Source organism: Equus asinus, chromosome X (assembly GCF_041296235.1).
Source record: "Equus asinus isolate D_3611 breed Donkey chromosome X, EquAss-T2T_v2, whole genome shotgun sequence".
NCBI lineage: Eukaryota > Metazoa > Chordata > Mammalia > Perissodactyla > Equidae > Equus > Equus asinus.
In genome coordinates this window covers 57684256-57699598 of record NC_091820.1, presented here as the reverse complement: position 1 = coordinate 57699598, position 15343 = coordinate 57684256, and the positions used below count along the sequence as shown (strand labels likewise).

Below are 15343 nucleotides of genomic sequence, written 5' to 3'. Positions count from 1 at the left end.
GTCCAGAAAATAGAACATTAAAACATGAGCAATATTCTAAACAAAACCCACCATCATCCCTCATCAGTTCATTCAGGTCTATGTAATTAGTTCTTGTTCCACTCAGCCTTGCGTTAGCAGTCTCATTAACCCATCTGCTTCTCGACTAGAGTTCTTAATCCTGACTCAGTTCAGCGGTGTGGTCTCAAAGTTGTTTAAACTATATTATCAGAAGCTTGTACCCCACAGTACTTGGCATAATCCTTTTCCATGGGGCTCTGAAACAGTCTTTCTTTGTTAAAGATGAAGCGCTCTAGCTTGTTCTTGATTATCAGTGCTTTCAGGGACACATCACATTAAAACAGTAAAAAAACTATCTGTACATGGCAAAAGACTTACAAGCTGTGGGTAACTTGCTACTGATCATTTTCAAAAGTGGAAGATCTGATGAGAGTTTATTACGAGAATAATAATGCAGGTGACAAGGACATGTGGTTATTTCTGTGGCATGCAAAACAAGACAAAAATCAATCCAAAGAAAGTCTTTATACAAAATATCCATAAATATAATGATTAACTTTATTTTCAAAGAAGAGAGAGTATCATATCTAATTTGTAACGATGGATGAATGTAATCTTTATAGAGACCAAAATCTTCAAATATAACATATAATAATCTTGATATAATACGCTGTGACTATACCAAGCATATGGTTAGAGTACACCCAGAATATACCACGAACATCAAGTAAAGAGCTTCAGTAAACTGGAGTAGGTCTTCAACATCCATATATTAATAAAATTCCATGCATAAGTGATGTGACTCTCCAATTGAAAACTAATGACTTAGCGGATGCTAGATTCAAAATCAAGAAGCAAAGTTGAGACCAAGTTAACATTTTAAAAATTTAAAAATTATGACTAAAAACACTATACTATAGTTGTCTAACATCTGGCAAAGCAGCACCAGGACTCACAAAGAGAAACATATCATGGGCAACAAGGGAGTTGATGAATCTCTAGGAACTTCCTATACAGCATACAATTTCTGAAATATTTATATCAATAACGTTTTGCCTATACCAGTTTAACCTAGAGAAGGCTGAGCATCTCTTCTGATTTGGCAACTCTTCCCATGCATCTTATCAGTAGTAACATATCAATTAAACCTAATTATTTCTAGTACCGCTCTTTTTTTTTTTAAAAGATTGACACCTGAGCTAACATCTGTTGCCAATTTTTTTTTTTTACTTCTTCTCCCCAAAGCTCCCCCAGTACATAGTTGTATATTCTGGTTGTGGCCTGTGGGCTGCTGCCTCAGCATGGCCTGATGAGTGGTGCCATGTCCGTGCCCAGGATCCGAACCGGCAAAACCCTGGGCCGCCGAAGCAGAGAGCACGAACTTAACTACTTGGCCACAGGGCCGACCCATGTACCTCTCTTTCTATGAGGTGAAAGAACAAATTCTTTGTGATTTTCCAGGGGCACTCTGGGACCCGATTAAAATAGGATGATGGATTACTGAAAAGCAATAATTGGTTCTCTATTTCATCAAAATGACAATAGACAATTTTAAAGAGTAAACATAGGCAATAATATGATTGTAAAGAATCTCATCTCTTTCCTAAGTGAGAAAACTGCTTTCTTAAAAAATCAAAGACATAATAAAGTCAACATAAACTATAGAAGGTTATTCTGGTAAAATACAGAATCTTTGTTATCGAGAAAGATTATTTAGACAGTAAAGCAAAACCTTTACAGCCTGTTATTAAGAGAAGACCAATAATCCAAAAAACTTGTCATTTTAAGAGAGTCAAATTCTAGTTTTGCATCAGTATAATATTTGATACTAGAGTTCTTTTTGGAAATCTTACAAATAAGCCCATCAAACCTTAGCCAACTTTGATTTCAACAAATGAAATTCCTCTTCTGTGAACCTTCTACGACTTTCTATGTCCATACACATCCCTTATAGTACAACTTCTCTAAGTGGCAAAAAAGAACATGTTCATTAACAGACCCAAACACATATAGCCTCTGTGGCATGTAAAAATAAGAAGCAAAACATATAAATCCAAAATTATGCTTAGTGACTAATGCATTCTCTTACTTAGAAATGATCTAGGTATCCAGTGAATACCCATTAATTAGCTCAATTTAGTATCAGCCTAAAGTTATCAGTTACCTAAAGAGCTTGTAAATTATCTTCAAACTGATATGCGAAACAATTACTGTTGAAATAGTTTTCAAAATGATGGCTCAGTTTGGTTAAAGAAATTTACATTTGTTATAACCTCAAACATTTAGTAGAAGCAGTGTTAGTTCATTCAATCAGTAAGCCTGTGTCAATTTGCAAAGAACATACCTGAGTAGAATGAAAATCTAGATGTATACTATAATTAACAAGGATAAAATAGAAAAGACATAGTTGTTTCTAATAAACCAAAATTATTAAATTAGTCTTGCTTGCCGAAGATTTACCTAAGTTATGTAAACTTGAATTCTTAAAACTTTTGAGTTTGTTTTTTTTTTTTTTTTTTTAAAGATTTTATTATTTCCTTTTTCTCCCCAACACCCCCCGGTACATAGTTGTATATTCTTCGTTGTGGATTCTTCTAGTTGTGGCATGTGGGACGCTGCCTCAGCGTGGTTTGATGAGCAGTGCCATGTCCGCGCCCAGGATTCGAACCAACGAAACACTGGGCCGCCTGCAGCGGAGCGCGCGAACTTAACCACTCGGCCACGGAGCCAGCCCCTGAGTTTGTTTTTATAGGAATACTTTTTTAGCACATTAAAAGTCTTAAAAGTTCAATTCCCTTATTTTCTGGGAATTTTAGGAATATTCTGTTTATCTAAGCACTTATTTATTTCTATAAACCAATGAGAATAGAGCACCTTTAATTTAAGAAAATATTAGGAAAATATTACACATTCACAAAGGCCTTTCTGATTTATAGACATTATTATTATTTATCATTGGTACTATTATTCAGGCTGTTGCCACAGAGAGCATGTTCATTAATGAGGAATATCTCAAAGAAAAGGAAAGGGGTCAGGCGTTTTATGGAGGCAGGTAAACAAGGAAGTCATCTGTGAGTCTTATGGGAGTCATGAGGAATCATGAAGATGGTTCTTTGCGGTCCTTTGCGGTTAACTATTTCTTGGAACACAAAAGGACGGGGGGTTTCTTAACCATTGCTGATTTCTAGAAGCATGGGGCTCAGATAAAATTTAGTACTGTCAATGAGATGACTCTGCTTTGTCAATTTTGTCTATGGAATTTCTCTGTATTCTCCTTTACAGGTCATATTACTTCTACTTGCCTTTTTTGTTTGTTTTTTTGGTTTTGTTTTTCTGTGCATATGACTTGTCTCCCTAACTTAATTGTAGGCTGTCCGAGGGAAGGAAGTATATCTTGTAGTGCTTTGTATTTCTCCTCCTCCCCATCTCCCTCCTCTTTTTGCCTAACACAATGTTCCATCCCACCTCCCCACAAGTTATTGATGTTCATTAGGAACAGAGATTTTCTCTTTCTTCTTGTGCTAAGACAGTAGACTTATAAAATATAAGCTTTTCATAATTGGAAAATAGCATCTAAGAACTTTCAAAGTCACATATTTAACTCTTATTTACAGAGAATTCATGGATGGACAAATGTTTTTCTCTAGTTGTTTCTTTCCTGGTTGCATTCCCAAGGCTAAGCTATTCTTTTGCTAGCTGATCACTGAGTTCACCTTCATGAGCAGATTCAATGTCTAGTGATATTTTTACCAACTTCCTGCTCGCCAGTGTACCTGTCTCATTGATTCAGCCTGTGAACCAGGGCATTGTTCAGAATATAAAACGTGATTATGGAAGAGATTTCATGAAGAAGTTTATGCCTTGTGTAGGTACCAGAAAGATCTTACAGTATAATAGTAGCAAAGATGCCATTTTAAATGATGCTCATGCACTGCCAGAACTCTGTTTCAAGTAAAATATCAGGGAAAAGTTAGGGGAAAAAATGGGCTGGATATTTGAAGTGTCTGTGGAAGCAAAAGAAACTGAAGCATTTAGGATGAGGCCTTAAAAATAAATTATAATACACTTTTGATGATAAAGAATGTTCTTTTAGATCTGCTCAACACAGCTTAATGGAAATGTAATAAAAGAGTAGGTTAATGTTTGCAAGAGGGTAAAGTGACACAGTATCATCAATAGCAAAAAAGTTAAAGGACATCAGTGAAGTCACTGAAGATAATTTTAGTGAAGGAAACAAAATAACTTCAGAAGAGACTGCTTCAATCTCCTTTGTAATAATTACGTTTATGGAAAGGCAACAACTTTATGCTGCCCGGGAGGTTATACGTTTGTACTTTCTACACACAGTTTTTATGAGCAACAAGTGCCAAGACTTACTCAAAGAAAAAAAAAAACCTCTAGGTTATGTCAAAGGGTCAGTACAGAGAATCCAATCTCTAACATCTTCTACATCTGGCTAAGCAAGGTTGTCTTTAAGGCCCCTTCTAGATTCTAGCTTTCTTAAAGTCCTGTAAGTGACAATCAGAGTTCATCATGATGATCCCAGGGAAGTACAAATTTCTTAACTGATTCATGAATCATTAGAGAAAGGTTCTGTTTTGGTCAATATAGTTATAATATTCTAATTCTTTGAAAATCTAGGATCCTCAATGGAAAATGTTACCAATCAACTTGAATATTTACTTCACTGAAACACTTCATTCCCTGATCATTCTGGACCATTTACTATATAATCTTTGTAGGTAGATTTTTGTTTTTCTTAAAAGAAGAGGGAATTGTAAGAGAAGAGATCTCAAGGGTTGGAGCCTTGGCTGTAAAGACTCCCTTGGATTGCTTTTGGCTGTTGGCTGTAGCAACTTGTTTTCTTGCAGAGATGAAGCATCTGGTTTTTGTTATCTCAATGATGCTGTCCTGGGAATATTACGATTGCGACGGAAATTTGACCGTATTCTCTATGTGGATTTGGATCTGCACCATGGAGATGGTAAGCCCTTCACTTCCAAAGGTGCCTCGCTGCTAGGACAGCAGATTTTTATCAGTAAAGCTGCTTCTAGGCAACTGGTAAGAGGAGAAATGCCTGATGCAATTGAAATTTTCCTGATTGAAAATCCTAAAGTAGGTAGAGATTCTTCTAATTGATGCAATTCCTCCTTTGCTGACCAAGACACTTTAAAATACCATGTTCCTGTAATTTCTCCTTTCCCCTCCTCTAGTAGCAGAGCTCTCCAGTTAGAGAACCTTAAAAAGTGGAAATTCTACCCAGTGTTTACTCCAGTGCTCAGTAACCTCCCTTGGGCCACTTCCATAGGTTCAAGTGAAATCCACAATTAGCGCTGACGGTTTGGATGCTTCTCTCAAGATAGAATGGGTGCATGATGGACTAACACTCTGAATTTTTCACCAGTAGGGATACCAACTCATGTAGCAATCAGAACATGTGCCGCTTTCTTTATATTGCTAAAATACTTAATCCTGCACAAACCCAGGGCATGTTCTCTAACTTTTAATAGCAGCAGAATCTTTAACAATTTGCCTTAACCCCGTTAATCCCCTCTTTAGAAGACTTCACTGAAAGGATGTGTCCAGCCCTCCTATGTACTTTCCATCTGGAATGTAGAGCTTCAGTGACGGTACTCACATTCTGTTTCTTTAATAAATCCTGTATGTGACACATATTTCCATTGATCTAGAAACACTTATTGAGTAAAATTAGTTGAGGATGTTCCCTTCCCTCCCCGACATCAGTGATTGTTGCTTCTCTGTTTCCAGGGATTTTTGGAGACAGACTAACATAATCAAGGCATAAGAGAGGAAAAGAATTGGGGCCGGCCTGGTGGCGCAGTGGTTAAGTGCACACATTCCCCTTCGGCGACCTGGGGTTCGCCGGTTCGGATCCCGGGTGCGGACATAGCACCGCTTGGCGCACCATGCTGTGGTAGGCGTCCCACATATAAAGTAGAGGAAGATGGGCATAGATGTTAGCTCAGGGCCAGTCTTCCTCAGCAAATAGAGGAGGATTGGCAGCAGTTAGCTCAGAGCTAATCTTCCTCAAAAAAAAAAAAAAAAGAATAGTATATGATGGAGGCTAGCTAGGGTCAGCTCTGCTGCCAAAACAGAGAAAGAAAGCAGAAGTTATGGGGGGAACTTCCCCAGGGAGTTCACCTAGATGGATGCTACCATGGAATGGTGACAGAAAATTAAAGGTAACAGAGAGAAGAGAAAAGGGTTAAAACAACCAACATACTATTTTGAGAGCCACATCCCTTGGATATTGGAATACTCAGCCAATGCAAAACACCACCTTGCTCCAAAACCTTCAGAGGCTCCTTATTGCCTATAACAAGGGCAACATTTGGCCCACGGCTTGTTTTTCTATGGCCAGGGAACTAAGAATGTTTTTTTATGTCTTTACAAGGTTGTAAAGAACAAAAATGCGATAGAGACCATGTAGTTTGTAAAACATAAAATATTTGCTATGTAGCCACTTGGTTTGCTAAGCCTTGGCCTATAGTAATGGTTCTCAAACTTGTATGTGTATCCTGATGACCTGGGGAAGCTTATTTTAAAATGCAGATTCCTGGGCCACATTCACCAGATGCTCAGATTTACTAGACTATGGGAATCTACATGTTAACAACACCCCGGTTGTTGCATAGGCCGTACTTTGAAAAACAGTGGTCTTCACGGTAAAGTCCACACTCTGCCCTGTCTTTTGAGGTTTGCCTCAGAGGCCTCACCTCCTCTCCCCAGCCTTCTCTCACTACTTGCTGTCCAGGCTGCTCTACTCAGTGATCCCCAGACACATCTCACTGTTCCCACCTCCCTGACTTTGCATCACTTTTTCCTAACTGCGTTTTGCTTTCTCCTCACCTTTTGCTTCTCCCAAGTTCTACCCAGGAGTTTACGTTCCAGTAGTAGCAGATTTGCCCTGACCACTCCAGCCCAAGTGTTCTCTCTCCCTGCTCGAGTCCTGTATTATTTATATCACTGACTTGATATTTAAGTATATATTGTCTTGTATTGTTAGTAAATTCTTTAATGTGTCCATGTCTTCCTCTCCCATAGAAACTTTCAGTTCCTCCGGAGCAGAGATCAAGTTGTTTACTTCTTTCTGTCCTGCACAATGGCTTGAACAAACAGAACTATGCATATAGTAGTGGTTCAGTAAAACATTTGTTGAATGAATGAATGATTATTAAATTCAAACTATTAGTATCAGAGTTCAAGAATAGAATCAACCCTATTGAACCACATAAGAATGAAATAAGACTGTCACCTGAAACCGTTCTTTCTATTTGCAATGTTATTTCTACACCATTTAGAGTTTCCTGTTTTAGCCAACTTTTATGGTGTGTTTCATTTCAGTTTATTTCCCCTCTTCAGCACCTCCCTTCCAGTGACCCCTGCCCCACCTCCAAACTCTTACACATTTGGTTTATTTTAAATCTCCCGTGCTCCCATAACTAGCATCCTGTGGTGGCTTCACCAGCATTCCTACCCTGTCCTCGCCTTCTCACGTCTACCTGACCACTCTTCTCTTTCACACCAAGCCCCATACCCTCCGCCTATCTGTCTATGTCCTTTTTTAAAGTATGATTTTCTAACAATGCCTAATGGCATTTCCCATGAGAAGAGATACAAATGCCTACTAAACATATGAAAAGGTACTCAACACCCTAGTACTCAGAGAAATGCGAATTAGAACAAGACCATTCTTTCTGCCTAAGATTAAAAAGAATAATAATAACCCATGCTAGTCAGGGTGTGAGAAACTGGGAACTCTCCTACACCGTTGATAGAAGTGTAAATTGGTACCGCCTTTCTGGATGGATAGATAATCAGGGTTTTCATGAGGTATCCTTGTTTATACTTCAGTTTCTAAGTTAAAATGCTCTTTTTATTTATTTTGTTTTATTTTAATTTGTTTACTTATTGCTTTGTGCCTGGAGCCTTTAACTGCCTCCCTAGGGCAAAACATAAGGCTTGGGAAATTCCAACATACCTGTGATATACAAATGGAGTTAAGATTTTTTTAAGGTCTCTGTTGGCCTCTGATGAAGACTGAAAGCATTAAGTAAACAGAAATAACTTTTTTATTTGAAGTATAAAAGAGGATAGTACATGAATTTGCTAATAGTCCTTCCATTTTAGAGATATGGCATCTGGATATAGTATGACAATATGTGATTCTGGAAGGAAAGCTGTGGAGGTGGGCAGTGTGTTTTTCTAAATAAGTAGTGGCTCCTAAGTATTACATCTACTATCTCCCAGGCCTCGATTCACTTTCTGACTCTGTTTACATGGAGAGGAGACTCCTTTCCAGAAAAGGTTTTCCCCTGTCTGTCTCCAGGCTTTAAAACTCCAGGGCTACTTTCGACCTTCCATGTTTTAGCCAGAAAGATGTTCTGTAAGTTACTTACTGCACGTGGGACTTTGGGTGAACTGCATTTATAACCAGATCTGTATCATAGAGAGGCACTTGATAATTAGATTTTCACTATATAATGCCTACTGTTGGTATTGGTCACGTTTTTCAAGGGGTTGCCACATTATACGTCTTTGAAAAAAATCCCCAGAGTTTAACTAGAACCACGGAAACAAAGCAGAGCATGCAACTTCCAAGATGGTGCCAGTTTCCTCTCTTCAGCTCTGTTGATAATGCCTTAATTCTGAGCGTGAGCCCTTCCGCACCTTTTAGAACAGATTGTCAAAGGGGGCCTGGACATCCCGTTGCTTGCAAAGGGGAAATCAAGCTATAATTTGCCATGAATTTGAAAAGGATCCCCAAAACTCACTTGGGGCCAAAGTTCTATTTCATCCTATAATGACAGAGATCAAAGACCAGAGGGTTCTCTTACTTTTATTCCTCAGCTTGTTAGCTTTATTATTGCTACCTTTTCATTTCTCTTCCTTCCCACAGCTGCTTTCTAGAGTTTCAGTTGTTGAAAACGGGAGCTGTATATGTGAACTGATTCTTGTCTATATCTTTCTCTGGTAGGTGTAGAAGATGCCTTCAGTTTCACCTCCAAAGTCATGACAGTGTCTCTGCACAAATTCTCCCCAGGATTTTTCCCAGGTAAGTGATCTGTATGCTCAGTATTACATTTGAGAAATAAATATTGCAGTTCTTCTAGACATTTTTTATATCTTATATTTGGATAGTTCCATGCTGTTAATACCTCATTGGTGCTACTCTATGCAAAATTTTAACACAAGTCATTTCAGGGGACAACGATAAGAGGAATGTAATACTGTTTCTTTTTCCAGATGATTTTTATGGACTGTCAACAGACAGCTCACTTATACTTACTGTACTATCAGATACCGCATGTAACTCCTAACAGCCTGATAATTGGACTTTGATATTGCCATTATGTCAATGTAAAGACATATGAAAAGTCAAGCAATGGAGTTAATCCCTTTTTTCATTTGATCCAATAAGATGGAAGCTAAGATTTTTCCATTTTCTTATGGTTTTCCTGCTTTCCCAACATTGTTTACAGCTGTTACTCCTCCATATTATTCTTCTTAATTTAATTCCCTTGGAAACCATCACTAATTCAGGATTGTTCTCCTAATTGACCTTTTGGCCTTCTGAAGTCCTATCGGAGAATCCTTCAAGTTTTCTCATTCTCATGTTCTTAAAGCTGTTTACAGTGTTCCTCTCTTCTACAGGAACAGGTGATGTGTCTGATGTTGGCCTAGGGAAGGGACGGTACTACAGTGTAAATGTGCCCATTCAGGATGGCATACAGGATGAGAAGTATTACCACATCTGTGAAAGGTATGCCAGTCATGCTGAGCCAGTAACAAGTGCATTACATTTCTATAGGATGAAATGGCCCCCAATCTCACAGAATTCTTGTTTTCAAGGAACAATTTGAAGAAAAAAAAGCCACTGTATCCCCACATAGGTTTCATATACTGCTCATTATACTTTATTTGATCAGGTAACCAGCCCCTGTTTGGGAGAGCCGTGTTTTGACTAGAGACACACTCTTGGTTTGATCTTACCTGCTACCCCACATGGCGAAGGCCATCCTAAGAGCAGAGCTTCTCGGCTGTCCTTGGGAATCCCTTGTCTGCTAGTTCCTTGCCTAAAACCTGAATGTGTGTGATTTCATTAGGCTGGGAGGGTCCGTTTTGGTTTTCCATTATTGAGATCTGCTTCCATCCACTGATGTGAATATTAGAGAGTTCTTTATCATGAGTTTTTGAGTTCTATCTGTTGTGTTAAAGTTTCGGTCAGAAATCTGTTCTTTTTACGCTATAGTTAAGGGTTAAATGAAAGCCGCTTGTAGGCAGACAGTTTGGTGCCAATGTGTAGACCATTTGGGCTGAAAAGCCCTACAGAAGGCAGGGACTAAACTCATATTCATAAAAACTGAGATTGGTCAGGTACAAATTCACTGCTGACATTGGCAGTAGAGAAAGTGAGTCTGACTAGAAGTCAGCAAGTCAACATTACTTAAGGTAAGTAATGGGGATGGAGGTGCTTTTGATCCCTCCCCTACTCAGCTCAGGTTCCTCCCAAGCTCTGGTGGAAACAGGGACTTCCCAAAGGAGCCTGCACTGGCCATCACCACTGGCAGTTGTATAAACACAGTAGAAGTATTAAAAAATAAAAACTTTCTGCTTCAAAGATACCTCTTAGCTCAAGAGATTTGGCAAGCCAAGTCACCTTGCAGCAGTGCTAGCCTCTTCATGATGTTGATCATGTCCCCTGGCTACCTCTGTATTGTCAGGCTGAAGAGGCCTTTTTTTCCTAGAGCCTGCCATTGATGGTTTTAATTGCCCTTCTTTGTTCCCCCTAGGCTCTGTTCTGTCCTTGAGATGTGCAGATCAGAGCCGCTATGTAACTTGACCCGATGAAGATGTCCTGTGGTTCTGTGTAAAAAGGAGAATTATTTTGTTTTCCCTTAATCCCCTTCTTGACAGTGCCCAACATTTTGCTGCCCTTTTTTTGCCATAGCGGGAAGCTAGGTTGTTCTCTCTAGTGCTCCGTCCACAGGGTTCCCTAGAGCTCCTTCCTGGGTCTTAATGGAAAGGTCAGCACGCATCATCGTTTAAGTGTAGTTTGTGTATCTGGCCCTCCCAAAATGGCTTGCCTTACACGTGCCCCTAGTGGAGCTCATCTGCCAGTCATAAAACCTCCTGAGATCTTCCTTTTTCCCTCATCAACTTGGCATTTCCCAGCCTGGAAAAGCTGAGTATCATCTGCAGACTTGAGGATTTTCCAGGGCCCGCCCCCAAGGACGTCTACTACTTACCCTTCCGCAGTCGGATAAATGTTTGTTTCTCCCCTATATTTTCTTTTCTTCTCTCTCTATAAACCAGTTCCTAGTAAATGATTAAAAAAAAATTAAATCCCATGGTAATTCATGTTTTAAAATAGGCTTGGTATCAAATGTAATTAGAAGCATTTTAAAAATGAGTTTAGTCCCAAGGAACAGATCCATGGAAGATCACACGTGATTTCCCTTTACAGAAACCATATTGCCACCCCCACCCCAGTGTACATGAGGCCAGCATTTATTAAAGCTTCTTCCAGCTTGCCTACTAAAGTACCAGACACTTATCAGTTTATAGTTCCCAGGGCCCCTTTTGCTCATGGAGCCACACTGGCCATCTGTACAGCGATCATCCAGAGTAACAGGTCCCAGGTTTTCATTAGAGGTACAATAATTTTTCCCTTTGATTTCTTTCAGAAGTCAAGTCTGGTCAGGGTGTTGCGTGAAGACACCTCTGATTCCAAGGGTGCCAGGAGGGCTTCCTGACTCAAACATCTCTCCCATCTGTTGGGCTAATATCTGAAATTCCTTTCACAGGAAACATACTTTAATTCTACAATTAAAACTAGGCCTTAAAATGGAATTTTGGCACAACCTGTCCTCCTCACCCTCACTCTGCCGTAGATGTATGGTTTCACAGAGCTTTTCTTGATAGCAGACTTTGAAAGGGTTAGAATGTGAGCATGAGCATTTAGAGGAGCAGGAATTGGGTAGTGGAGCAGTAGAGGGAGAGGGATACAAAAAACAAAACAGTCTTTGCCAACTGAATAGTTTTGAAAAGGGTCAGCCCTGGCAACTGTATCACTTAGTCCCAATCATTACACTTTTGACTACTTCTAGCTTGTTGCTTAGAACCAGTCTCTCGCACATTTGCCATTATGACCTCTGACCCATCTGCCTACCCAAAAGCTACAGTAGGCATAGGAATAGCTTACTCATGTAGAAGTCCTTCAGTATATCTGCTGTGTCCTTTTTATCTTTTTGGTCCCACGAGCCCACTGGTTTTCTGGCTCACTCCTTACCTATGGTAAATAAAGGACCTCTTATTGCTGGTTCACTTACAAGATGCTCTAATTTTCGTTTGCCACTCAATTTCTAGTTTGCTCCTGAACTGCCTCTCCCTGTGGGATTCATAAGCCCTTTTTCTTTTCCTTCCTTCCTTCCTTCTTTGTTTTATGGCTTTTTCCTCTGATATAGCCTTTTTGACTTTGCCAGCTAGTCAGACAGGAACTTAAAGGTTTCATCTTAAGGTTGAATATACCCTCTTTACTAAAAAAAAAAAAAAAAGGCTTAGGGTTGCTTTTTTTAATAGACCACATATGGGATCTTTACATGAATGTTTTCAACTCGAAAAGACCTTGGGTTCCATTTATGTAAAAGACAAGTTCCCAGTCAGAGCTCCCTTGGTCGTTCAACACTAATTTAGAAGGGCAAGGGTCACTGAATCCCAAAAGCTTTCTATAATTTCCATGGGAGCTACTAGAGTTGGTATTACAAGTAATGCCCTGTTTTAACTAGCATAAAGGAGTATCAACATTGTTCTTGTAAGCACACCTCCTCCTTCAGATAGAAGCTATAGACCTCGTATAGAGATGGCAGAGGTATATTATCTTCTTGATTTACATGAAGGCCCACCCCCATCCTGGGCCACATGCACACATACAAGCAAAGTTTGATGGGAGAGGGAGGATGTTTTGCCAAAGGGAGGGTTGGCTCGTTCCCAAGCTATGTCATCTGAAAGAGGAAATACTGCTCTGCCTATGTTTAACCTGTTTGCTTCTCTAATTGTATTTGAATGCAATGGGAGATAGTCTTAATAATGTTTAAGCTATTACCTAAAACTCTGTGTTGATGACTTTAGGAGTATTTACAGTTAAGGACTGTGGGAGAGAAGGACAATAACAAATACTTCCTTGCTGTTGGTTCAAGAGAGGTTTTGATAAATAGTAGGGTACCACTCTGGAACCTCAAACCTTGCAGGATGACCAAACTACTTGCCTACGGTGAACTGCCATGACATATGCATTCTTGAAGAAGAAATTCAGAGTTGTGCTTAAACTTCTTAGTTTGTTTCCTTCCTATCATTTTATAACCATAACAGCCAGAAAACATTCTTTACTAAATGTCCCATTATTAATATATATCTCATAGGAAAGCTGTGTATATATATGGTGCTTATAATGTGTGTGGATACAAAATATACTGAAGTTGACAGTTCAACTCTTTGAAAAAAGTTGAATTTATTAAGATTATTCAACTATTAAACTTTGTAAGATAGTTAAGTACAGACACTGCATAAATATTTCACCAAAAGGAAAACATACTGTTAAACAGACTTCTCAATGAATAGGACTTATGAAAGACTCTATTAAACAGGACTTCACATTCAATAGCAGTCTTTATATCCACATATGCAAAACTTTGCTAGTAAGAGCTATCAACCCAACCAAAGAAATAATCTTATTCTAGTGAACTAGGGCTCATAATGGTAGTTATTAAAATAAGAATCTACCTGTATTTGGTCCTGGGCTTTTTTACCTTGAGTCCTATGGCTTATATTCTTTAACTCAAAATTGAAAGAATCCTTTTTTGCCCTGTGGCCGAGTGGTTGAGTTCGCACGCTCCGCTTTGGCGGCCCAGGGTTTGGATCCCGGGCGCGGACATGGCACCGCTCATTAGGTCATGTTGAGGTGGCATCCCACATGTCACAACTAGAAGGACCCACAATTAAAATATGTACAACTATGTACTGGGGGATTTGGGGAGAGAAAAAAAAAAAAAGACCACTAGCCTAAAGAAAAATTCAGAGATCACAGAAGTAAAAAGAAAACAATATTTTTGCCTCTTTTATGAAAGAAATATTATACTTTTCTATCTTAAATAATTTTTTATAGCTCTTCAACTGCTTTTTTCAAACGTTAATTCTACTGTGCATGGGCTAACCAGAGGAGCCTACCCAGGAAGAACGTGTTCTCTAGGACAAGAGCAAACTCATTAAAGGAATGGCTCATTTAAGCCTAAGTGTTTGGTCCTGTGGGGAATTCTTCTGTCCATCTATGCTGAGCTCCACTGCTATCCAACAAGGAAGAGAAAAAAATATCACTACTGCTTAATCTGGTGTTTCTGTAGTATATGTTTATTGTGCGAGGATTTTCCGTAGACCCTGACATGGCCTCTGAAATACAAATCAGTGGTGTTTTAAGCACAGGATCCATTCCTGTGGGTCTGGGGCCAAATTCACCTCTCAGAATCCACTCTGACCTTCCTACAAAAGAATCAAGCACCTCACAGGATTTTTAAAATGTCAATTAACAAGGATAAAGGGGGGAAGCTACCATTCAACATAGGGGACTTGAGGATCTTTAATGACGCTATTTTATTCATTCATTTGGCAAGCATTTATTGTCTCTCTCTGCTAGGCACTGTACTAGGCACTGGTGGTGGTAAACAAGACGGAGGAGGCTCCTGCACCCTGGAGCTTAGCTTCTAGGGAACACTTGCCTGTGCCAGGAAGTACACTAAACATTTATTTGGTCCTTATAGCCATGTACAATCTACAGTACCTACAAAGGTGAGTATTCTTATTCCCATCCTACAAATGAGAAAGCTGGAGCTTAGAAAGATTGATTTGCTTAGGACCACACAGCTAGTAAGTGGTGAAGCCAGAATTTGAACCCACATCTGTCTGCCTCTCACCCATCGACTATATTGTCCCCCAAGTGTCACATGGAAGTATGAAATTTTTTCACAAGGGAAAAATACCATCCCCAAGACTTCTTAGAAAATTTTATATCAGGGGATTGCAGAAAACCCCTAAAGAAGAAGCCATGTAACTTTATGCAAATGAATCACATGACCTGTAGTATACACAGTCCACTGTGTTTATGTTTATGAAAGTGCAACTTAGATTTTTGCCAAAAAAAAGAGAGAATCTCATAAGGATTTAATTTATAATTTTATGGGTAGAAAACAAGAATAAATATTGCCAGATTTTACTTCTTAGGTTTTAAATTCCTATTTAAAGTTTGGAAACATGGAGATTCTGTAAATCT

At 39.1% G+C, this 15343-nt stretch overlaps 1 protein-coding gene across 7 annotated transcripts in view; it reads left to right on the top strand.

The window, feature by feature from the left end:
- HDAC8 (histone deacetylase 8) overlaps positions 1-15343 on the top strand; it is a 199857-nt gene that overhangs the window by 52971 nt on the left and 131543 nt on the right. For 5 of the 7 annotated variants that reach the window (XR_011499882.1, XR_001399070.3, XM_014847580.3 and 2 more), the window contains exons 5-7: positions 4872-4984; positions 8999-9076; positions 9676-9784. Coding sequence is in view for 4 of the 7 variants with exons in the window: in XM_014847580.3 (XP_014703066.1) it covers positions 4872-4984; positions 8999-9076; positions 9676-9784 (300 nt within the window). In the remaining 3 variants the exon portion in view is untranslated. Of the gene's footprint in view, positions 1-4871; positions 4985-8998; positions 9077-9675; positions 9785-15343 lie in introns of those variants that run through there. The other 2 variants (XR_011499883.1, XM_070502938.1) reach the window with 1 other exon arrangement.